The sequence below is a fragment of the Seriola aureovittata genome, chromosome 6 (assembly GCF_021018895.1).
Source record: "Seriola aureovittata isolate HTS-2021-v1 ecotype China chromosome 6, ASM2101889v1, whole genome shotgun sequence".
Lineage (NCBI taxonomy): Eukaryota > Metazoa > Chordata > Actinopteri > Carangiformes > Carangidae > Seriola > Seriola aureovittata.
The window spans coordinates 21,354,472-21,379,910 of NC_079369.1; the positions used below are offsets into that span (position 1 = coordinate 21,354,472).

General features: G+C 38.4%; 2 protein-coding genes across 3 annotated transcripts in view; both read right to left on the reverse strand.

Moving 5' to 3' along the window:
* The window catches only part of znhit6 (zinc finger HIT-type containing 6), a 31,099-nt gene extending 17,754 nt beyond the window's left edge, over positions 1–13,345 (reverse strand). For both annotated transcript variants that reach the window (XM_056377529.1, XM_056377531.1), the window contains exons 1-5: positions 13,179–13,345; positions 12,305–12,370; positions 10,092–10,198; positions 8,787–8,872; positions 5,911–6,014 (exon numbers count right to left, since the gene is read on the reverse strand). In XM_056377529.1, the coding sequence (XP_056233504.1) occupies positions 5,911–6,014; positions 8,787–8,872; positions 10,092–10,198; positions 12,305–12,370; positions 13,179–13,294 (479 nt within the window). In that variant the 5' untranslated portion in view covers positions 13,295–13,345. The remainder of the gene's footprint in view (positions 1–5,910; positions 6,015–8,786; positions 8,873–10,091; positions 10,199–12,304; positions 12,371–13,178) is intronic.
* Positions 13,346–14,315: 970 nt separating this feature from the next.
* LOC130171172 (collagen alpha-1(XXIV) chain) overlaps positions 14,316–25,439 on the reverse strand; it is an 89,514-nt gene continuing 78,390 nt past the window's right edge. The window contains exons 48-60 of the mRNA XM_056379032.1: positions 22,691–22,798; positions 22,458–22,565; positions 21,013–21,066; positions 20,807–20,869; positions 20,463–20,516; positions 20,187–20,222; positions 19,076–19,111; positions 18,405–18,431; positions 17,431–17,496; positions 17,054–17,222; positions 16,771–16,880; positions 16,117–16,353; positions 14,316–15,783 (exon numbers count right to left, since the gene is read on the reverse strand). Of these exons, the coding sequence (XP_056235007.1) occupies positions 15,637–15,783; positions 16,117–16,353; positions 16,771–16,880; positions 17,054–17,222; positions 17,431–17,496; positions 18,405–18,431; positions 19,076–19,111; positions 20,187–20,222; positions 20,463–20,516; positions 20,807–20,869; positions 21,013–21,066; positions 22,458–22,565; positions 22,691–22,798 (1,215 nt within the window). The 3' untranslated portion in view covers positions 14,316–15,636. The remainder of the gene's footprint in view (positions 15,784–16,116; positions 16,354–16,770; positions 16,881–17,053; positions 17,223–17,430; positions 17,497–18,404; positions 18,432–19,075; positions 19,112–20,186; positions 20,223–20,462; positions 20,517–20,806; positions 20,870–21,012; positions 21,067–22,457; positions 22,566–22,690; positions 22,799–25,439) is intronic.

The window sequence follows — 25,439 nt, forward strand, 5'->3', positions numbered from 1 at the left end:
TAAACAGGTATAAAACTTTTACTTTGGATGTGGTCAGATGACATGCCATACAACCTAGTTCTTCTTAAGTATATTGGACCCTTTGGCATTTCAGCATGCAAGTTTGGCTGCAATGATCCATGAGGGACACTGAGAAATAAAGCAGACTCAGAGGAGGATGGATGAATTCATTAACAAGAACACTGTTGATTAAGTAATTGGAGTTGGTCATGCCATCAACACAAGAGAGCGTAGAAAGCCTGACGGGTGGTCTGGCAGTCAGAGCAGAAATCCATATGGCTGGATTAAAGATTGGACAGATCCAACTAAAATGGTGCAACATATGAAACCATGTGTCCCATGTATCTGCCCATCAGGGGCAGATGCCAGGACTGGGGTGGCAAGTGGGTGTTGGTGGAATGAGATGACAGGACTTTGGGGCCTCTTTACTGAGATACGACAAGTAAATCCAGTATCCATAGCTATGGTTCCACAACCTCAGAGGGTGGAGTGACTGAGAGGTTGATGGACGAAAGGGAGAGGAGACAAAGATTACAGGCAGCTGCATCTTAAGACTCCTTCTTTATGTTCTGGCTTGAACCTTAGTTTTTGGGCACATGCTGCAACGTTAAGTCATGAGTCTGCTTCCCCTGTAAAGTCCAGAACACAAAGATGCCAACATGTGTTGGGTCTAAGTATCTATGTGAATGTACTAGGACAACTAGTCCGAGGCTTTGATGAGTATTACTTGCGAGAGGAGAAAAAGGGGTGACATTTTTGCTACTCTTACATTCATACCACTAAGGGGAAAAAAATTTTAAACTTGAGTTTGATACGTCTGGTCATAAGCTTTGGGTGTCCAATCATGAATCACAAGTTAGACCAGTGGAATGTTTGACCCGTTTATTGTGCTTGATAAAAGGATAAATGATAACCCAGGTTATTAGAATGAATCCTCTGGGGACCATGAAAGTCTCTACCACATTTCAAGGCACATATTCAAGAGTTGTCGATATATTTTACGAATGTAGCCACCTCTAAAGCTAAAGTACCAGTGTAGATTAGAGAAATTAGTTTCATGGCCAAAAGTCATTAGCACTAAAGTTCTTCTGTCCAAGTACAAAACTATATAATTAATTTTCAACAACACATGGAAAACTAATTATTAAAATTCAGTCAACCAAACATGACACATGGCAAGTTGATATTCTCCCTCACTCATGCAGTACACTGACATCTCTGGTTAATTTACTGTTTGGAATTTCACTCAGAGCCAGGGAGCAGTGTGTAGCCCACAGTTATGTGGCAAATTGTGATGACAGCGTTTGCAACACTGATGAAACTGCTGCTTGCCATTCTGATGTGAGGTTTGCCTCGGATGGCAGCCGGCGTAGACTCTGTTCTGCATCACCAGTGGTTAATCAAGCCAATGACAGCCAGAAGGCCGTCTGTTGGCATCTAAAAAACATTTGACAAAAGCTGCTGCTGATTGTTTCATTTGAACTGAATTCTTGCAAAGTAGGAGTTGTAATGTATGTGAGTGTGCAAAATGATGAATAGTCATCCCCCGCCAATAAAGCTGTGGTGAAATATGGCTCTGTCTGCTTCAATTCACTTCTGCATTTATTCTTCAAGTGCAATATTTCATACAACACTCAGGTTTCTACAAACCTGTGATGAACATCACTGCTACATTACAGCATTAATTGGCCTAATGGAGCTACTAAAATTATAACACTTTTCCATTGTCCCAGTCTTGTAAGTTTCCGCAGTGGTGTGTTGTGCATTTCCACTTCACCCACATGCTTCTCCAGAATGTATGTATGAATGAATGAATGAATGTGAACGAGGTCTTTCACATGTTCACAAGATTGTTTACATGTCTTTTCTTTTTCGTCTTTAGCCTGTATTTGAACAGGTGTTGGATCAACAGATCAGCTTGCTTGATGCTCAGGTAAAAATTATATCTTGTTAAAAGTTGAGGTTAATTCCATCCATTAAATCCATCCCATAGTCACCAAGTTCAGCAACTGGCTGATACCTCCTTGACAGGTCTACATCTAGATATATTTTTTTGTGCTTTAATGTTGGCAGATGTTTTACATACTGCAGAAGAAGAGAAGATCCAAAGGTAAAACTATTTATATGTTTCAGGAAGGCAGGCCAAAAAGGCTGCCATTACAGAGAGGGGAGGGGGAGAAGGAATTAGTTCTGAGTACAAGTGATCAGCAGGTGGTCATAACATGCCATTTACTATCGTGCCCCCAGTGCACCCTCAGCAGCAAAAAGCATGAGCACATACCCTTTTCCTCTCACATGATAACATAACTGCATATAGCAAGAAAGATTTTTATGGACTAAGCAGTTGCAGCATGAACAAGTGTATAATGACAAAGAGCCGGATGGCAATCTCTTAACAGCATCATACATAGTGACTCAAACAGATCTATTAACTCAATTCAGTCAGCCCATGAAACCTATTTGCGAGTGATTACAACTTTACTCGATCAACAAAAAGAATTATCAACAAAATTCAGTTCATTGTTCTTCAATGCCTGTCAGTATCTGGGAAAAAAAATAAGTCTACTCCAACCAATAAAACTGTGTTAATTGAGTTGATTCCCAATATATGGGACATACTGACATACATGGCACAAATACACACCAGCTCATATTACAAATTAATTCTGAAGTTATTATAGAAATATGCTCAGTTATTATCCACAGTAACTACCTCTGCAATATGTTGTCCGGTCCACTCAAGTCATCTATGAGGAAAATGCCCTGCCATGCCAGGCTGAGGCTGTAGAAAACATAATTCCACCCTAACACAACTACTCCCAATGTTCTGCCAAATGCCAGCTATTATATACTTACCCTCCAAGGGCTGGACTGAGAGGCAGCCTGTAATTTTTCGTCAATCTCTTTACTGTTCATGCCTTGTTTTTGAAATTAGTCACCGGTAAGAGGTGGAAAGAAAGTAGTTGCGCAGGCATTATTTTGCATACAAACATTTAATTAAAGAGACACATGCTTACAAACTCACACTCATGCACATACGTTCTCACTTGCACACACGCACGCCCCATCGCCGGGCATGAAAGCGCCGTAGTCAGCTGTCTGCCAGTAATGATCCTTCTCTGGCAGTGCGAGTGCGTAGCATGAATATGTCGCTAACCAGCTGCAGTCACACTGCTCACACATCTGCTTTTTATATTATGTACTTGGTACATTCTGAAGCACATTCTCTCTCGATCCCTCACAATTTATTGTATACCTTTCATCCCATCCCTTGTGTCCATTTGCCGGTCTGTGAATAGTACACTGTTGCAGTTAGTTGAATAATCTTCACAGTGAGACATAGTGAAACTAACTAGACTAAACAAAGAAAAAAGACTGTGGAGCTGGCTCATGATTCCTCTACGGATACTGTCACAGCAAAAGCATAAAGACTCTTCTTGTGTCTTTTGCTGGAGCAGTTGTGGGAATTTAGCTCATTTCCCCATCACTGAACCTTTATAAATTACTAAAACTTCAAAGTCGTACTGGTCTCATCCTAAAAAAACTTTCTGTCACCCTCTGAAAAGTGTTGGGATGGGAATGGGCAGTATGGGGTTGGAGGGTGGGCCGAGTCCGCTACTATAACCTAATATAATGTTGCCTCATCCTGAGATGTGACGTGCACATTTAACATTTAAGTGCCTGCAAAACACCAGAGACAGACATGACAGAGTGGTAGACTTTAAGGATGGAAAAGAGGGTGGTGAAAGGGAAAGTAACAACATAAAACCAACTGGAGGGACAGACAAAGGATTCTTTTAGTGGCAATCCTGATTGGCACCCAATATTGTCCCTGGGCATTTTACACTTGTAAAACTTTAATATGGAGTTCAATATCCATTTCCCCCCTCTTCCCCTCCTCTATTCTTCCACTGAGGGATTAGAGTGGCAGGGCTCAGCCTCAAAAGAAATGGGAAAATGAGTGGCAGAAGGTTGTCCAAGGAGGGAGAAGAGATGCCAGACATGACCAGGCATCAACCTTGTTTGCTAATTGTATGTTATTGTGCATTTTAAGTATAATATAAATGATAAAATTAATAATGAAAATCTGTTTTAACCCTTTACTCCAGGTTATCAGTAGGTGTCTTTTTCTGTAATTTTTTTATTCTTTTTCTCTGTCTCACAAGGCGATGCTTACTTGAAGATCATTTGCATTTTGTGGCTGTAATCACTGACTTCAGTTAATGACACCAAGACTATCCAGCTACAATGCAGAGTAACACATTAGAGAACTACTTATTAAAAAAACAAAAATGTTTAAAATGATGAAACTAAATTCCAGCACATGAGGTTGAGATGAGCCTGTGAACAGCTGGTTGTTTCGAACAGATTTTAGTCTGCAACTATAGTCGTACCAAGCATGCTATTATTTCAATCTTTTTGACTATTGGTCTTATAATATCTAAGCGTGAGGGGATAGACCGACAGATGATGGGCGGGATGACGTACAAATAGTCAATAGATGAATGACAAAAGGCATAATGCATCGTTACAGAATGTCAGACACACATAACCTGGAGTTTAACTAGTTTTTATTCACCTAGTCTTGCAGTAGTTCACAGACTGTTTAACTGGACTGCTATCATACTGGAGGGGAAAAAAGGCAAACTGAAGTACAGCTTCACCTATCTTCAGCAGGAAGTGTACACGTATGTCTGTATTGGTTGGAAGTTGCAAATATATAAACACATGACATCTTACGACGGCCAACAGAATGGATACTAATGGGTTGCCTCCTGTACAACAGCCACAACTCGTCTCAGTTTTTGTTAGACTGGTAGGAATGTCAATCACACCTCAACTGCCTCAGGTAACTTTATCTATATTTTAGAGACATGGAGAGATGTCAATGCTTCATCATCAGGCACAAGACTGCCTGGAGATAACCTGAGGAGAGCCGGCACTTGATATAGCTGCTGTTAGGGCTTAACAAGAGTGCCATCCTGTGGTTAAGGAAAACATCACTAATCAGAAGCTCATTTTGCTGCAGGTCTGAGGCTCACCAGAAAACCGTGTGTTGTCTTTGACTGTGACTGAGCGTATCATAAACAGCCTCACAATGTTTGGGCTAATAGTGGTGCTGCTCTGATGGAAATTCAAACACCCATGGCATTGTATTACTGTCGCTTGAGTTTGAGCTAGAGTATGTTTGTGTTTTGTCTTTTCTATGATGCAGTAGCACCAGTGCAGGATATTCAAGAAAGGATAATTATTTACATATTTCATTATAATCATGACTTTCTCAAGATGATAATGACAAAAGCAAAGGTTTTTGTAGTCTTATTTAAATACTTACCAATACTAATCACTGCCTAAAGGAAGTGATGAGCCTGAGTCACTAAATTACCCCTGCAACTTCAGCTAAATTTATAAAAATGTTATGAAATCATTGTTGCTCTTGTACTTTCTGCAGCAAGAGTTCAACCAAACTAAACCTTGGGAAGAGGGCTAAACAATATGCAAAAAAACAAAATCATATTGCGACTATTTTGGCAGATATTGCGATATGAGTCATGACTTCAGTTGAAATTGTCATATTTGCTTTACATTTACACTGAAATATATATAAAAATGATGATGTGTTTTTTGTTGGGGCTTGAACCAAACGTGTGATCCTTTAAATGGGGAGAATATAATTTGTAGGCCGGGTCATCTCTCTAGTGCCACAACGCTTCATTTATGGTTTGTTGCAACACATTTTACCTTTGTCAAAATAATTGCAACACCTGCAATTTGGATATTGCACTTGGCCATATTGCTATTTCAATAATGTTTAGATTAGCTGTTCAGCCCTACTAGGGACAAGAAAAATAATAACATTCTGTTTCAAGAAAACATATATCATCTGTATCTGATTAACGGTATTCTTACTTTGCAAGGAAGAAAGTGGAGTTTTCTCTGCTCTTACTGAAGGTGATGGGGAGGAACCTCAGCGTGATGTTCATCTTTCTGGCATTGGCCGCCAGCTTCTTTGCCTGGACCACAGGAAATTAAAATGAGTACAGTATAATGTACTAGTAAAGTACAGTATCAGAGCATATTATCATATTTCAATGACAATAAACTAAATACCTTTGGGTTTTGGGCTGACAAAAACAGTTAATTGATTTGAATAAATAAATCAGATTAACTTTATGAAACTAAAAAATATCATTACTTGCAACACAGTATATTCTGTATATAGTAGGGTCATAATTGTAGATGTACAGATGAACAGTTTAACAGCCCCAAAAGATACCATAAACAATACAACACAACAACCATCAAAACAATAATAAAGATCTCACAGCAGCAAACTTCAGACAAAACAACTGTTCAGTAAAACAGGATGGAACAGAAAGTGCCTATTCTTAGCCTTGAACAAATTTGCTGGGTGCACAGTCTGTTTGAGATTTCAGTTCAGTGGAAAAGTCAGCAGGAAAGACATCGTCTCTAAGAACAAATAGATGTAAATAGCAGACATCTGTTCTACATCAATAAATCCAGCTGTGTGAGTTTCATTAACAATTAAAAACAAAATATGACCTGAACTTCTCCTTACTGCCCTCATCTAAATTTGAAAGGACAAGCCTTTCCTTTCTGGCACTTGTGTAGCTCCTTCATGACTTCAGATTGGAGAGTAGTGAGAAACAGTAAAAGAGATTTATTAAATGCTAGGCCTATGCAAAGCTAATAACACATTACTGCACTTGCAATGATCTGGAAGAAACCCACATCCCAACAGTCGTCATGTGCCAAGCTTTTACCTCTGACTGAGAATAAGCTTCATTATTTTGATTGATTTGTGATGGCTGAGAAAGAACACGCATTACTCCAAGCAATCAAATATCACTGTGATGTGATGAAGTAACAGTACAGGTGAAAGCTGGCAGGAACACTGAATATTACATAAATGAGTGTCTGTGGTTTGGAGCAACAGCAGTTAGCATTGCGTAACTACAGCCACAAATTATACAAGAGTTGCAATAAAAGCACAAACAACATTCAATGATGCTGGTTTCTACAATAGTAAAGCTATGTTTTTACTTGTATTGTTTTCAAATATGTTATGTTGATCTAATATCTAAGAATGTACTAATGGATCAGTGACATCCAACTACAAATGGAGGGATCTCTGTTTGTCCTTTGAATTTCTCAAACTCTCAACCTATCCACTTCAAATTTAGTGTGTGTGTATTGCTGAGGACCCAAGGAAGTGCAGTGTACACTGTGAAGGTTTTTTGGATGAGTGGTTCTCGAGAAACATAAAAAACGAAACAATAAATGACAGTTGGTTAGGGCTGGGGTCAAAGCATGCAAGCTGCAGCTACAAAACCTCGCACACGATCATCTAAATCATCTGTGAATCGTTTCTAATATTTTCCTTGCTGATGCAAAAACACAGACATGTGACAAATTAAAGGTCAAACCAAAATAAAGCTTCTTAGTGAGATGTTGGGCCATCACGGGCCACCAGAACAGCTTCAATGCTCCTTGGCATTGATTCTACAAGTCTCTGAACTCTACTGGAGGGATGAACACCAATCTTCCAACAATATTGGTGTTTTGATAATGGTGGTGAGAGCGCTGTCTAACATGTCGGTCCATAATCTCCCATAGGTATAGAACTGGGTTGACATCTTGTGACTGAAGTTCTTAGCATACATTCAATGATTCACATCACTTTCACACTCATCAAAGCATTCAGTGACCCCTCATGCCCTATGGATGGGGGCGATGTCATCCTGTTTCTCCACTCATTTTTCAGGTTTTTCCTTTAATTTGTCACCCGTCTGAGATTTTTCTCAACTACTCTAGTGATGAAATAAATCCATGTCATACCCATTTTAAATTGTAAATCAAGTTCTTAAGGAAAAATACAGATTCTCTGACACACAGTAATTAATCTACACTCACATGCCAATTTATTAGGTACACCTTTAGAAAACTAATGCAGTATAATTCAGTAGGCCTGCAATGCACCCTTCCTTTGATGATTAACAATATAAATATAAATAGGATGGAGAAAATACTAGGAACACCTCTCACTATAACCCAGTAAAACTTTTACTCCTAAGATGACCCTTCACAGCATTTGTAGAAATTTGATAAATTAGATGGTGTGTTTAGTTCTGGGTCAGCCTGTTCTTGCTGCAGGTGAAAATGGTTCAGTCTGTGAAAATCTGGAGGCGCCACCGAGACAGTGCTTTAAATGTGACTCTGTATTAACTTTACATTTAGCAGCTAAGATTTTTTAGCACTTGGAAGAACACAGTTGGCTGAACTGCCAGAACAGTTATGAAATGTAGCCCTTTTATAAAGCTTACACATGAACAATAGTGACAACAGTGCAGAGAGGACCATCTGCTTTTAGTTGTTAAGTATCAAAACAATTCAAAACAATTCAATACATGTGTTATTATTTGAATGAACTAAAACAACGACTTCAGAAAACCTTACCTAATGGTGCCTGAATGGTGTGTATGTCTGTTCCCATTCAAGTGGATGGGAAAGTGGTCTGTCCATTTATTTGAATTTCTGTTTCGTTCTTTACATAAAACTGGGTTCCTACGAGTTTTATGGTGTTGTTTGTTTTTAAATTGGATTTAACAACTGAAAATAACTAGTAGCTTTGGATAAATGATGAAAACCCAATATGGCCACAATCACAGTATTCAACAAAAGACAGTTTTGTTTCTATTATACTGCTGATACTTTACTCAAAATTAGGCATGGAAGATGACTTAACCTATAAATCAAGGACCTACTTTTAAAGTGGTGCGAGGAATCTGGGTGAGCTTGTCCCTGGTGGCACCATCAGCAAATCGCCCTGTGTCCTCCAGGAATCTGTAGTCTACAGCAAAGGTAAAGGACAAACAGTAAACAGACATAAAAATAAAAGAGTAGCATTTTCTTTTTATAATAATGATAATAATACCAATAATAATAATAATAATAACAATAATAATAATAATAATAATAATTCCTTTATCTATTTAGCATCTTTAAAAACAAGGGTTTACAAAGTGCTTTGACATATAAGCATAAGCATATGAGAGAACAATGGCAGAAGAACCCAAACAACAACAGCAACATATAAACCCATAAGAACCCAAGCAAGCAACACAAGAACCCAACAACATGAATTTAGACCAGGAGGACCAAAGTAAGATGTAAGATGATGTAAGCAAATAAAGGGGATAGGAAAAATAAAAAGGGATATAGACACTAAAACAACATAACACAACAGAATGAGATAAAAATAATTAATACAAATAAGGACATAAAGGGGTAAAAGCAGTAAGTAATAAAACAAGGCGAAGAAGTGATAAAGGAAATAAAAACAATAGAAACACATAAAAACATTTGTAAAGAGACAGAACAATAAGGAATAAAAAAGAGATAATGAGGATAAATGAAAGCCATAAAAATAAAAGGAAATAAAACCAATACAAAGAAATTGAGGATGTTAGGGAACTAAAATAATTAGGAGAGTAATAAAAAATATATCATTGGATAAGAAATAAGAGATAAAAAAGACAATAAGAAGACAACATCACATAAAAGCAAGTCTGTAAAAGTGAGTTTTAAGAAGTGACTTAAAGGATGTCACAGATTCTGCACGCCTTATCTCCTCAGGCAGGTCGTTCCAAAGCTGGGGGACCCTGATGGCAAAAGCACGGTCACCTTTAGATTTGAACCTTGACTTTGGAACGACCAGGAGTCACGCCCGAGGATCTAAGGCTGCAGGTTGGCTCATAAGATATCAGCAGTTATACAACCACTCATTAATAAAATACCCTAAAATTTACAGTGCATCTACCGTTTTTTAATATTTAAGGAACACACACCCACTGCCACCGATGACAAGACAAAATAAAATCCTTAACAACCCAGTGATGATAGTCCAACTATATTTACATATTTAAATATTTAAATATTATAATATATAATATAATATTTATCTTTGAAATTCAACAGTGTCTACCAAAAGGTTTTAGAATAAATATTGAAAAAATTATTCCCAATGTTTTTGGTTTTTTGTGATGTGAAGGAGTAAGGAAGATGCTGACCACTGAGAAGTGTCATTTCATCAAACTGTGAGAGGGTAACGAAGGCAGTTTTATCTCTGACTCCACTGCATCCAGAACCTTCCTTGTGTTTCTTCACACACACCATGCTGGAAAATATACACAGACAAAATGTTAAGTAATGCCTCAGTTTTCAGAAATCACTCACTTTCTATTTACTATACGTGCTCTACATTTACTGTACTCCACTTTATTTGAGTGTACCTCTGATAAAAATCTCTGCTCGCAACTGAGTAAACTACTGAGTGTCTATTATATGGGGAGTAGTCAATGAGTGAACAAGGGGGTGATATCCCAGGGGGCTGTATCTGAAATTAGGTCTTCATTCACTCACACAGTAAAACCTTTGCGCAGGCAGGGAAGTAAGTGAAATTCAGAGTTGCCGACAATATCTCTGACTTGGTGGAAACAACTACTGACAAACTGTTGGCAGAATGGCTGCAAACACATCACCTCTCAATGCTTAAGATTTTCAGCTTTTCTCTGTTTATATCGTTGTAAACTGAAAATCTTTGGGTTTTAGACTGATTTGAAGCCGTCACCTTGGAGTTTTGAAAATCTAAAAGGCAGCATTTTCCACCCTCTTTTGGCTTTTGATCCCTTAAAATAAAGGAGCATCAACTTGTGACCATTACAGATCACTTTAAGGGTGGGGCAAGGTCAAACAAAGACTGTATCCGTAGAAACTATGTAAAAACAATGCTGAATGATGCCTGAAACCTCCTGCAACAGTGAGAGAAGGACATCTCCTAGTGCCCGTTATAAATGATTAATTTGTGGGTGCCACAGTGGCTAACCTGGTAGAGTACATACCACATGGTCTTAGTCCCAAACGCAGTGGCCATGGGTTCGAATCTGACTCGTGGCCCTTTGCTGCATGTCATCCCCTCCCTCTCCCTGACTTTCCTGTCTGTCCCTCACTTCACTATCTGAATAAAGGCAAAAATGCCCAAAAAAAAGATATATTTGAATGAAATTTTCAGGTATGACCTTTAATAAGCCATTTACTGCTTCAAGGTCACGGTGTAAATGCTTCAGCTTCCACAGAACTCAGGGAACTGGCCATAAACCATTGGCATTAACAATGGCATGTTGGTGATGGCCATGAAACAAAGCAAAGTTCAAGCAGTAAAAACAAAAACACAGCAATAAGCCAGTTACGAATATTATATTTTTGCACGACAAGGTAGAAGAGAATTGTGAAAAGAATTATTGTTACATAATACTTAAGTGATTACTGTTTTTTTAATCGGAAAAAGCAGAGCTATTTCTTTGGTTTTTATTAGTTATATTAGACGCAGATGGAATACAGCTTTTATGTTGTATGAAATTATATGATCTCATTCTAGAGATAGAGCAGAGGATCAAGGGAAAATCTGCTCACAAAAAGAACTCATCTTATTCATGTGATCTCACTGCAATTTTAACAATATAAACAAGTATTTATCTCGGATGAAACAATAGAGGGTCTTGCCTCTTTTATTTTAGTTCTGGAAAAATCTCCCTGCAGTCATGCTCCAAACTACTAAATTATCCAAGGTCATGGAAGAGAGGAACTAGTGCAAATTGTTAGTGTGAATATGCCATTTGAGATATCTGTGATTCCTGTAGTCACTTTGACCAGATTACAAAAAAGTGAATAGGCAAGTCACAAGTTTTTTCTCCTTGCTTTACTGACACTATCCATAGCATAGTGTCCAATACACACACACACAAACAGATTCTTTCAAAGCCTCCACTTTCCATCCTTGTCTTGGCTCATTATACAACTTAAGATTCTCAGAGAAATTGTTGGAAAACACCCGGTCAGCCAAACTAGGCCTTGACCTTTATACAAAGCTGTGGGCATCATTTTTCAGTCTTTGATGTCCTCAAACTGTATGCTCTCACTTTTCGTCCAATGAAAATGTTTTAGTCTATAAACAGGAGCAAGAAATGACTTCACTGAATTCAAATATATGGTGATACATATATATATAGATATATATATATAGATATATATAGATATAGATATATATAGATATATAGATATAGATATATATATTAATAATAATCAATTCATTGATTTAACGTTTTTCTGCTTTTTTCAGTTTTATATCTTGAACTGATTCTGGACTCTATCAGGAGATCCTAGTTTTCTTTATTTTGCAGTAAAATAGTTTGATTACTTGTATTAAAAAAATCAATAATCTCACCTGCAGGAATGTGTAAGACAGGCGGGACACCTGTACTTTGCCTCCTCAGAGCCACACACACCACAACTGTTGGAAACACAATACGTCAACATGGTGCAGACACACGCTGTGAGCAGTTTTACAGTTAAACTGTGACAAACTGTACAGGATAAATAACAGAGGTAAAAACAAAAGAAGCAAAACATAACCAAATTTATTAAAACATAATAAGAAAGATGAAATAGATTTTTTTATAGTTAATATGCCTAAAGAAATGACTACATCGCATCCTTTCTGCACATTCATGCAGCCAATTAATCGTTCTACCACATCCCAAAGATGTTGAACCAACAATCCAACAATTTTCCCCTAATCTAAATCAATGTTTGATGTGAACGATAACTGAAGCTCCTCACCTGTATCTGTATGCTTGTATCCATTATACTGCTGCCATGATTGGTTGACTGGACATTAGCATAAATAAGCAGGTGTACAGGTGTTCCTAATGAAGTGCTCCGTGACTATTCAACTACACTACATCTATACTCGGCATACATTTAGCATTTATGACCGCATTTATTTCCCAATTCGACAGTATTTAAGAGACTCACCTCACATGAAAATGGATAAAGGGGAAGTTAAAGTAAAACTGAAAAGAGTTAAAAGTTAGGTTATATGCGTAGCTAACTAATACCTTGCTAACGTTGTAGCCACCTGACGTCGATACACAACGTTAACCGACGTTTTGTATTTGCGTTTGATAAGAAATGATATTCGGTACAAAAACTACTAGTTAAAACCATTTAAACAAGTCTAAACCAAACAAAAACTGAACCACATGAAGCTGTAGGTTAGCGGAGTTAGCAGTTGGCTCCTGACTCCGTAAACTACTCACTTAGCGAGAGAAATCTTTCTTTTTGTCCCTTTCGGCTCTTCCTCCTGCACGCTGTTTTCCTCTCGGCTCTCCGCAGCTGACATTATGTATGTTGTTGGTAAAATTACAGAGCACATTACTGGAGAACTTCAGCTGCACGTTGAACACACAAGAGGAGACATCAAAACAAACCCTCTTCCGCCGGCAGCACGTGGATATGAGTTCCGGTTGAAAACGTGCTCGGTGGCGCCTCCCGGTGTTGGTGCATCGGAACTACAACGACCTCCGTGTATATGGGGAGGCTGTGTCTACTTTTCTTTCAATTCACTTTATGTAAAGCGTTAAAATGCATGTTAAAATAAGGGGTCCATACTTTTTTCATTAAAAGATTACCCCAGCGGAGGCCGGTGACATTTGCATATAAATTTCGACTGACCCAGTGTTTACTTTCTTCACTGTCACATACTGAAAAGACTGCCATCAATCAGAGCTCCGCTTTGTGGAGAGAAGAGATGCGGGACAAGATGAAGAGATTGAGAGAAAAAGAAGCTGAGGTCATGGAGATGAGAGGGGAAGAGCAGGTACACAGAAAAAAAGTCAAATGAAACATCTTCAATCAACGCAAATGCTTGTTTGTTGCAAGTGAAACGTTCCTGTTCTACTGGCTGTTATCTATAATAACGTAGGTAATATTTACCCTTGTTTTTCACGGCTTAGTTTTTGCAGGGCCCAGAATGGGATTACATCCCTGTGCTGTTACACACAAACAAAAACTGATTGATCTGATCACATCAAACAATGTAAGCCTATTACTACACATCTAAGCAGAATGTTCTTTGGTAATTACAGTGGAAGCTATAGGCTCAGTTTAACTATAATAAAAACCTAGCATAATTACAGTATCATAATATAGTTTTATTGTACAAATATATTATTGTATAAAACAAAATTTGCTTACATTTATGTACTGTTTCAGACACATGTATAATTTCCACTGACACGGTTTTAAAGCTATTGTTATCCAAAGTTCGCCCTCAAAATGTCTTAAAATGCACATATGTAAATCAGGGAAGTGCAATTTACCAACTTACTGTATGACTTCAACTATATAAAAAAAAAAAAAAAAAAAGAGTACAGAACCGTTTGTGGATAAAATGCTCCATTTATTTGTTTACCAACTTATTTATTATTTACACATTAGCATCCAACTTTATCCGCCACAGACTTAATATAATTACACTTTGTTCAAGGTAATATAACTTACGAATATGAAAAGACTGTGTTGTGTGTTTTCTGACTCTGGCCTACTGTAGCTGCCAGTCCACTGACCCACCACTGAATGAACGGAAATAACAGTATGATAAACATAAAGTCACAGGTGTGAACACACAAACACACCTTTAGAACATAAATACTTCTTTAGACTGTGTTGTGTTTGTTGACCAAATAGTTCTCTGAGAGTATAATTTACTGTGATACAGTGATGTGAGCAAAAAAAACAAAAAAAAACAAAAAGGATATAAATAAACATACAGTATACTGTCAATATATACACAGGAAATGTAAAAACTCACTGATGACTCATTCTTTGTTGCAGCACCAATGATAGGTTTCCCCTGAAGAACCTACCACAAAGAAGGAAAAGCTACAAAATATGTAGTGTATCAAAAATGGTTCATAAATTAGAAATGACCAAACCAACATAAGTACTTATACAACATAACAAATCTTGATGTAACCGGTACATACAACACAAAGGCAAAAATGACTAACTTTAGCAACTATTCTAGAAAGCAAATGAGCAGGTAGAGGTAGAGCAGCATCTGTCAAGATGAACAGGCCCGGCTGGACAGGACCGAAGACAAACATATCATGAAAACAATGTAAAATATAGCCTTTGATTGGAAAATGAAATATTTAAAGCAGTCACACATTATCCACATGCTATTGCACTCATATAAACCTTTAGTTAGACAGTGCTCCTATGAAGAGGCCTGGCACACTCCTTCGGGTTTGGCCCCTGTGTAGGATGGTCTGGGTGTGTTTGGGCGTGAGGGGTGAGGGGGAGGTTTGAGTTTTGGGGTTTGGATAGGCTGCTGCTGCTTAGTGGGGCCCTACCCTGTGATCAGGGACAAATATGGGTCCATATACAGCCAACCTAAGCACCGTTTGACTGTAAATTAAAACATATTTTACACATTTATTTGATAAATATCGGTATACACTGTTCTCCTTTGGCCTTCTTGGCCTGGATGTTCCACAGAGATTGCGTTGTTCCTCATAGGTCTGCCTTCAACTGAACACTGGGTATTTGCTACTCTCACAAAGTCCCATTTGCACTCTACAACGAACTTGACAAACTCCCATGGACACTTGCTCCAGCTTGGTATTCAAGCTTTTCTTTGGTAGACAGCCATTTTTAAACAGTCTTGCATTTAAATAGTTTATGTAAGTAGGTCACAGGACGGTGCTGTTGGTGTCAGAGGAAGCAGACTGGACCGATTTCTATATGTTGCTGACTGTTGGGCTGTGATGTGGGAAATTCCTGCATGTCTACAATAGGTAGCTGACGACTGTCCTGAGTATGGAAGAAGAAACGTGACTGGTGCCAGCTGCCATCTTGGATCTGACAGAGGAAGGATGAAGGAATAGAAAAGATGAGTCAAATGATTCGTATTCCAAATTTACAATATACATTTCATACATATCATATTTGATATATTAATATGAAAAATGTTTTATTCGCTGGATAAACATATCAAACATAATGGTTCCTTCAACATAAAAAGAGCTGTGTTGTGGAACTATCTGCAAAGCAGCTCTGTCCAAATCTCTTTATTCCCAGATATCTATAAAGGTTATCAATGCTTGGGACACTCCAAGAGAATGAGGAACAAATGAAAATCCTGTAGGCCAAAACAAATAATGTGTTGGATCACTTCTCTGTCCTGCCTGTTACCTTGCACTCGTCTTGTAGCACATGTGGTTCAAGTAGTGTGTCTTTCTCAAACATCTGTTTGTTCCAGCCACGAAAACGAAGTGTGGAGTTTTCTTTGTGTGTGGTTCCGGTGGAGGTGAAGCTGTCCATTGTGACATAAGGTGGATCATTCAGGCAGTGGAGTGTGATGCTGTGGCTGGCCTCAGTGCTTAATAAATGGAGAAATTTCATTTGGACTTTCCCTACACCAAACACCATCTGTGGGAGAGAGAGCAGAAGATGTAGTGTGACTAATCTGTCATGCTAACCACAGTATGATAAGACTTTCAAATGACTGAAAAAATTACATAATACACAGTGTAGAGGATGGTTGCTGTTGCTGGCTATCTAAATGGAAATATTTGGGATACATTAATCTAAACCTTTGAAATACACACTGAAGGTTAGGGGCTTAAATTAACATCAGTGATGCTCTAATGTACAGTCTATTCTAGATGTGGTAAGGCTCAAAGGTGAATGTCACAACAAATACTCTCCTGTCCTGTCATGGGAAGATTCAACCTTTAGTTATCTCACCATTTCTCTATATTTTAGCTTTATGGAAAGTCATAGTTCAAATATCCCCTCTATTCAGCATCTTGAGGGTCAAAACTATTTTTATCACTTCATTGTTACCTTATTAGAGGCCAGTGGATGTAAGCAGGTCTGTCCCCCTGCGGTAAAGTTGCAAAAGACCTTGAAGGCGTCAGAAGTACAGCCCAGATTTGGATCAATCCAGAACCAATCTGAAAGTCCCCATTCAGACAGAAGACACAGGAAGAAAAGGACAGGGAGAGCAAGACAAGTGGTTTTATAAAAGTATATACACACCTGTCTATATGCCTATAAAGTTGTACAAAAAACATGTTATGAAAATCCTGCTATCCCATCCTTTTAATACCAGGTGGACAAGTCTCACCATCTTTGAGCTTGTGTTGACAGTCCAGCAGATCTTTACATACACGAGCTGGGTTCTCCTTTGTGCCCAGAGGCTTTTTGATGCTATCAATCACACTGCTCAGGTAACGCAGAGTCTTCACTATCTCCGTATTCTGGTCTTGCAGGGACATCTCTGTGTTCTGGAAACTCTGGTTAAGAATGAGAACAACAACACTGTGAAACTCCTACATGATATAGCAAATCCCTTGATTGCAGTTACAACACCAACAAGTGAAAAATAAAATTTGTGAAGAACTTTGAAGTCTCAACCATACATCTGCCAACTTCTCTGCCATCCATCCACAATCCGCCCATGCAGCCCTACATGCAGTACACTGAGAGCATTAAGTGTCTTACCTCTGTCCTGAGGGCAGCATTAGAGTCTGATAGACTGTAGACTGCTGAGTCATCGTATATCTGCCTCTGGATTGAAAATCAGCATATTTAGTTTAATGAAAAACATAACAGGTCCAGTATCCTGTTCCTTATTAAACTGAAAGATTTTAATCCATAGGCTTCTTCAATGGTTACAGAAATCATGGAAGTTTCATTACACGTCCAGTTTATAGAGAAAACTTTAATAGAATCAGAGCACACTTTAATACCAGAGAAAAGCAGTAAAATAAGTCTTCCATCAACAAACCATCACATTCCTGACTTCAGTAGGGGGGAAGACTAACACATTCCACTCAGCATAAACACAGTTATCACATAATATGTATCAACAAAAGAGGCATCTGACAGACTTAGTTTTTCTGGGCTCTTCAAATTGTTCAAGCAAGACAAGGCCATTCAGATAGCAAAAAGCTACACTTTATCCAGAGTTATGACAGATTAAAGATGTGTGGGGGGTTTCTATCACATCCTCAGAAAAGGCTCATCATTTATCTCCACTGTCAATGCTACTGAACAAAATTACAAAGATTGTTTTTCCATGTCTTATCACTGGCCCAAATGATTTGTTGGCTCATCTATAGTTTAGCAAATAAGCAATAAAATTCTTTCCCTGGCTTTAGAACATCCTGTCTTTGCTCTGCTGTCAAAGAAATGGAGACTTTTCTCTCATTCTCTGAAAAGTCTGGGGCAGGCACAAATCTTGGGTTGCAGAAGAGATGTAACAGGATTACTCTCCAGCCAGAATGAGATGAAGACAGAACAAGATGAGGACACTGGGTTTAATCAAATGTAAACTATATTTAAAAAACAAATGACCAGAGAGCTTTTTCCTCTAAGTTTATGGCCCAAATCCTCTGTCTTTTAAATTAATCTCACAACATCCTGGTTTCTAGAACATCCTGTCTGCCTGTCTATAAGTGACATGAAGCACTTACTGTTGGACCTGGAGCACCAGGAGGTCCCTATGGAAGGAAGAAAGAAAATGACAGTGAAATATTACCCCATTGTGGTTGTGGTCATTTAACTTTCTAGTCAATCATGTATATGTCAGTGGCTCTGTGAAGCCACATTATAGGGAGATGTATGAGTGTGCAACTTTAGGACTAAAGTAGTCTTAGTATTTTATAATATATACATAAATCTAGAAATAAAAAAACAATAACTACACTAGTTGTCCTAACACTAGTGCCACCCCTTGAAATTAAAGCCTTGCATGCAGTACACTAATTACACTAAATCAATTCTTCTTTGTTGCTGTAGAACAGTAGTTGCTAGTGGCTTTACAGTGCAACTTCCTGTGTGGCCTACTGTCTTAGAGTGATGAAGAAGAATTGATTTTTAGGAAAACAGCTGTTTTATCTGGGTGTGAAACTATAAGGTCTATTAATAAATTACAAGGTATCGGATCAGTCAATATACTGTTGTACTCACCGATACCCTATACCATATGTTTGGCTGTATTGGGGGCATTTTCCATACATAGTGTCAGTATCGGAACAACTCTACTATAAATCTTCACAATTAGAAATATCACAGAACTTTATTGTTATAGTAATAGAGTACTGTATGTATATTGCTGAAATGTGATCATGGTGTTAACACTTACTCTGGGTCCTGGAGTTCCCTGTGGTCCTTGAGGGCCCTGAAAGTGTTTGAAAGACAATATTTATTAAAAATGATGTAGAAATTATATTTTGTGATTATGTAAATACTAATACTAAACCTTACCGCATTACTAGTTGAAAGCTTTAAAAAATAATGTGTATTGGATAATTCATGTACAGCATCACAGTGAGCAGTATGGGACTAAAAGAACAGACTTGTCAATCATCCTCTCCCTTCACCTTTCTCTATGATGCTGTGTTGAAAAGCAGTGGGATTTGTACTGTGTATCACACTGTGCACGGTCACCTACTGCCCCCTCTGGCTGACTAGGGACCAAACACTGTTCTATAGTAGCTATTGTGCCAGGGGCAGCTGGACTTTATTAAGTCTGTTGGTGGGTTTTCAGGTAGTTCACGTACAATAGTGCTAAGGCGGTCTCAGACTTTTGGACCCCACTGTAAGTGAGCGTGAGCACATATCTGACATCAGTGTTTGAGAAAAAGGCTAGAAGAAGGGCCCATTGTGTACACTGTTTGTATGTGTGGTAGTGAAAATTTCAGAGGGAATTAAGCTTAACTGAACTTCTTGCTACAGTTTATATTACAGAGTGGGAGCAGGGATATACAAGTGAATTATGTGGATTGCACTGTGGTTTGCCATGCTAACATTTTGACAAGGCATTTCCTTTACAGTGTTTACATAAGAGAGTCTGTGAGTACTGTAAGGCCCCACAGCAAGCTCTGGGACACACGGAGTAACAGCTCTTTTCACTATGACTCAACCATAGCGATCTGCTGTCACTTTACGACAGTAACAAAACTACCACGGAACCCCAACTAGCAGTCATGCATCTTTAAACACAGCCTTTGTCGTTAGGTCATTCAGAAAAAAAAACCAAAAAAACACCCACAATCTGCTTTGAGGTGGCGCCGTGATAACTAGCCAAGTAATGCTAAATCAGTGTGGAATTTGCAAGTCTGACACTTCAGTAGAGTGTAATCAGGATATAATAACATGGTATATCGGCATGTAATCATACGTAGTGTAAATCATTATCGTATCATCTTGACAGACATTTCAGTTTCTGTTTATAAGAATGAACCAGATATTACCATTTCGCCACTGCTTCCTTTTGGACCCCTTAGCCCCTGTGAAAAAGAAAAATAACAACATGAAATGTACAGCATTTTATCCCACTCTGTAATCTATATAATCTTGAATTCCATTAATTAACACACAGCTGATTTTATTAAAACAAAATCTCATTACTTACATTGTGTCAAAAGCTTTCTCATTTCTACAGACATTTCTGACCATTATCTTATGATAACCATCTTGTCAATACACAATTCTCATTTACGGACACACAAACACACACAGAAACGTACAGGTTTCCCCATTGGGCCGATCATTCCTTCAGGGCCAACAGGTCCAGAGAATCCCTGAAACAAACCACAGGATTGGGGATAATTAAGTCTGTCTGAATTTACATCACAAGAGTGACACTGCTGAGAAGATGGTTACAACATCAAGTGTCCTGGGTTAATTACAATTAAAGGTGTATGTGCATTTTGCTTACAGTATATCTTCATAAGCGCTTGATTACATAACTGGGCAGAAGTGAACCCCGTACATTTTAAGGGGTCTTGTATTCCTTTTCACACTATTCCTTTCTTCGAGTTTGATTACAAGCAGTACAATGCCTACTGGTTCTCTCTTTATTAAAACTTACCAGAGTACCCATAGGGCCTTTAGGGCCAGGGAAGCCTCTAAATCCCCAATCACCATTCGGTCCCTGTTTGAAGGAAAAGGAGCTCCTGTCAGTTAATACATGTCATTACAAAGGGACAATACACTCAGGGACTCTCATATTTTGCTATGTTTAATCATTTCTACTCAGTTTTCCAATGGCTGTTGGTTAGCTAATGAGTGTCTTACCTTCGGCCCTGGAAAGCCCTGTAAACCAAACATCCCCAGATCTCCTGATTCCCCCTACAAGCAGAAAAGACATTCACATCATAGCAACAGAGGACTCTTACCTTTCTCACAGTAACACAGGGACGTATTATGCATTTCACACACACCATAAAGGATATACAATTAGTCTGTGAGGGATTTCTTTTTCATAATATTTTATACCCACACAGATGCTCTACATACAGAAGAGACACACTGAGTTGGTCTTTAAAAATGTCTTTGTTCATTTCAAAATACCTGGAGCACACACATAAGGTTTTATGTCTGGATATAAAGTAGTTCCAAACCACATTCACACATCTTCCAGAGTCAGAGTGGAGTTAGGTGTCTGCACCCTGCACTGTGTCTGAGTGCTGTCTGTCGTCCAGGGTGGCAGGGACTATGTTTGTACAGCCAGTCATCCACATCCTCTAGACAGCTCCACTTTCAGCCCAGCGACTTTGGCCGAGAAACTCTATTCACTGAAAAGTGGAAAGGGATCTGACCCAAGGGCCTAAGTCTGCTCTCTGTTTCACAAGCATCAATGGAGCTAACTGGTGGAGGGAGGGGAGGACGAGGGATTGAATGTTGTTCCTTTTTTTTCTCCTTTTTCAGGAGTTACATAAGTAAAGTGGAGCACCTCTTTTTCAGGTCTCAGGAGTGTGAGTATCTTACATAACTTGGCCTTAACAGGCGCAATGTTTCCATTCCTGGTCTCGCCCACATAATTTGTTACTCCACTCAGGGTGGAAAAGTGTCAGATGCACACATTTTTAACCACACCACAGATTGGCTACCTAACCCCCTGAAGCTATTTTTAGAGAGGTATTAAAGAATAAAGAATACACTTATAAAACCCCCTTTTAACAAGTATAATCCTGGGGATGGTATCAATTTAAGAAAAGCTATGTAGTGATCTACACTGTTATGACTTTAAAATTGCAGTTTATATATTGAAAGCACACCATTTAAACGAACATTAATGAAAAAGGTATGAATCTGAAGATAAAACATTACAAATACACATCAAGGCTAAAATAGAAGTACAGAGTAGAACAACTTCTACATACAATATTCACATTATTGGGAGGATTTTTTTCTACATAATTTATCTGTCATGTATCTTGCAATACAAACCTGTTGGGACAATCACTTTTCATGTGAATAGTTCACTTCTACTTGATTTTTTTTTTTTTTAAACTTAATTTTTGATGTTGTAGAACGACTGATAGTCGTCAATACTGTATGTGTGAATGACACCAACAGATCTGAACCTCAAACATGTGCCAGTTTCCCCATGAAATAACCTCACCACAATGTCTACAACAATATTGTTGTTACATGATTATTCCAGGTTATGGAAATAAACCTGAAGCCTATTTTAAGATGGAGTTTGCTTTACATCACAAATGTCTGTATACACTTACTGGTTGTCCTTTGGGTCCTGGGTCACCTTTCCTGCCCTGGTCACCAGTAGCCCCCTGTATGCCATTGTTTCCTGAGGCTCCCTTGTCTCCCGGTAGGCCAGATTCACCCTGAACCAACAAAAGTCAGAGTTAAAAATGTTAGTATAATTTTGAAAACTGCTCCTTCACCAGGGATGTTTTTGATTGGCCAGACAGACTGCTACAATGAATTAGATCACTATTATTGTTTTCACCTTCTGACCAGGAGGTCCTCTTTCTCCAGGTAGTCCAGGAAGTCCAACCTCTCCTCTGGGGCCTGGACGTCCAGCAAATCCCTCCAGTCCCACCAAGCCTCTCTGACCCTGTATATACACCACAGATGGTGTCAATGAAATTATATCAATGTCTAATAAAAATGTTAAATCAAGAGTATGGTTACATTTAAAAAGTTTTTTTTACTATGAAAAAAATAGTTTAATGAAATGTGAGACAAAAGATTGAAGTAAACTAAAGGTTTATTGTTAAAGGTACCCTGTAAGAATTGTATAGAAAGCTTGTATCCTTGAGGCCGCTCAAAAATGGGCAAGTACAACATTGGCAAAGCAGATTTTGAAGATATTTTGGAACCTGTATTGTTTACATCGATATTTACAGCTAGCTACAGTGACTATACTCAAGTACTCCAGTAAGACAATAGGACTGAAAATAATCAGGGCAAGAAATCACGCAGATGGGAAAAAAAGAAACAAAAAACAAAGACAGGAAATAAAACCATAACAGACACAACAAGGAAGGTCATTTCAAAATAAAAACGCAAAGAGTCACTCAGAGGGGCAGATCATGACAGTTGTCAACAGAGTAAAACATGCTTAAGCAGTAGCATGGTCCTTTAACCAAGGAAAACAAAACACAAATCTCTGTGATGAGTGTTTTGGAAAGCTGAAATTGTCATTTTAATATATGAGGTTAATTGCTTGATGATGAATGCCTTTGTATGCAGGCCATTGCTATGAAAAAAAACAGCTCATCAATTAATTCATGAAATTATTATTGTTAATTGTTTTTTTACTTTTTTAATTAAATGTTTCAATTTCAATGTTTATTTCAATAAATCCAAACACATTCCTAATTTTGTTGTACAGTCATAGCTGTAAACCACAGTATTCAAGTCCTCTGGCCTCTCCTGGTTATCATATTTCTGAACAGCGTATTCCTAAAGTGTACTCATTAAACTGACTGCATGTCACCGAGTTGCTTTCTAACACTGCAAACCACAGCGGTTTCCTGCTCCATCAGCAGTGTGGTGAGACAGACGGGAACGACTGATATTAGAATAACAGACTGAGTGGGTCGCTGCCTCAAACATGGCTTCTGTTCCTCGATCACGGTGAGGAGACTGGATAAGTCAGGGACCAGGTTGGAATTACACCGCTGTAGGTTTACTGGGTCAACCCCCAACCTGCAGGTGCTGGAAAGCTCCTGCCTAAGAAAAAGCCACTGTCTATCAGCTTAAGGTCACTCAGACTTAATTAAAACTGATCCATCAAACCGTCTCTCTCTCTCACACATGCACCACACACTCATACATTTAGGGGGCACAGAGTTGGACAGAAGCCCAAAAAGAGGCACAGAATTATATTATAATTATTTATTGTGTCAGAACTGTTTTTGAGCTTTGATCAGGGTCCCCAAATGTGTAGCAGCACCCCTGCATGTATGCAGTTCCTACCTTCTTCCATGCTGACATGACACCGCTACTGAGTTTCCTGATGATCAAATGTAGATGTGTCTTCTTTTGAGTGGCTGACCCAAAAACAGGAGTCTCCAAGAATAGCAACTGTCTGCTATTTTGGTGTTCTGGTAAATGTTACTGCTGGTGAAGCTTTGTTTACAGAGGATGACCTCTACTGCATTTCCTTCCTTTTGCTCAAAACTATTACACAATTGCACACAAAACGCAGAAAAGTTCCAAACCTATGATTTTTAAAAAGTCCAAAAAAATCCTACTGGCAATGTGAACAGGAATGAATATGCAGCAGATAATATGGTTAACGATGAATAAGAAGATAATTGACAATCATTATGGGAATAATGACTAACAAAGACAAGAGAATGAGAACTGCTCCCATCTCCAAAAACATCACATACAAGAAAAGGTCTCTGCGAATGACAAAGTATAACATTTAATTTAAAACCAGTGTAGTTTTTTAATTATACAAAGTATTTTGTGTGATTTAAGTGCTGTGGAGTTATGGGACTCACTCTTCCAGTGAGAATCCATCAGTTCAAGTGAAAAACTTACAATGGCCAAAATTACACTTACTAGACCTTTACACAAAAGAATGTAAATGAAAGCCAGACGGAAAGGACTTTGTGCTTTTCAGCCAAGAGTTACAAAGCAAAGACATCCATGGATGAAATCTCAAATCACTCTGGCTGAACACTTATCTTAAATAAACCCACTGTGTCACAACCAGAAGAAGCCAATCAAATCAAACAAAGCATTTAATGATTAGTCAATCTAAACCACACGTCTCAGTCTTAAAACCAACAGACAGTAAAACAACAGTAACGTCTCAAGGAAACCATTGGGCACTCAGATGCAGTCAAATAAAAGAAGTGAGGGTAGTGAGGGCTATACTGTTGTATAACTAAACAAAGATCAAAAAAACAATTCGGTGATCAAGTTGTCTGCAACTTCATTTCAGCTCTGCTATTCGGACTGCTGATTGTCTTCAGTGGATAACACTGAACTTGCTCCAACACTCCACTTGCTGTAGTGGAGCATAGGCGGCCACGGTTTAGCAAAGCGTACAGCTAAGAAAATTCAGTTATGAAAGTAAATCTTCTGATTCCTTCTGTGACCAACATTTATGGTGCTGAATAAGAATATTATCATCCCTGTCGTGACTGACACTAGTGGAAGATATAAATGAGCTTTGCCTTTTATATATTTAACAAATATATGGCTGGCAAGCAAATCAGCCAACTTGGTACTTAAGG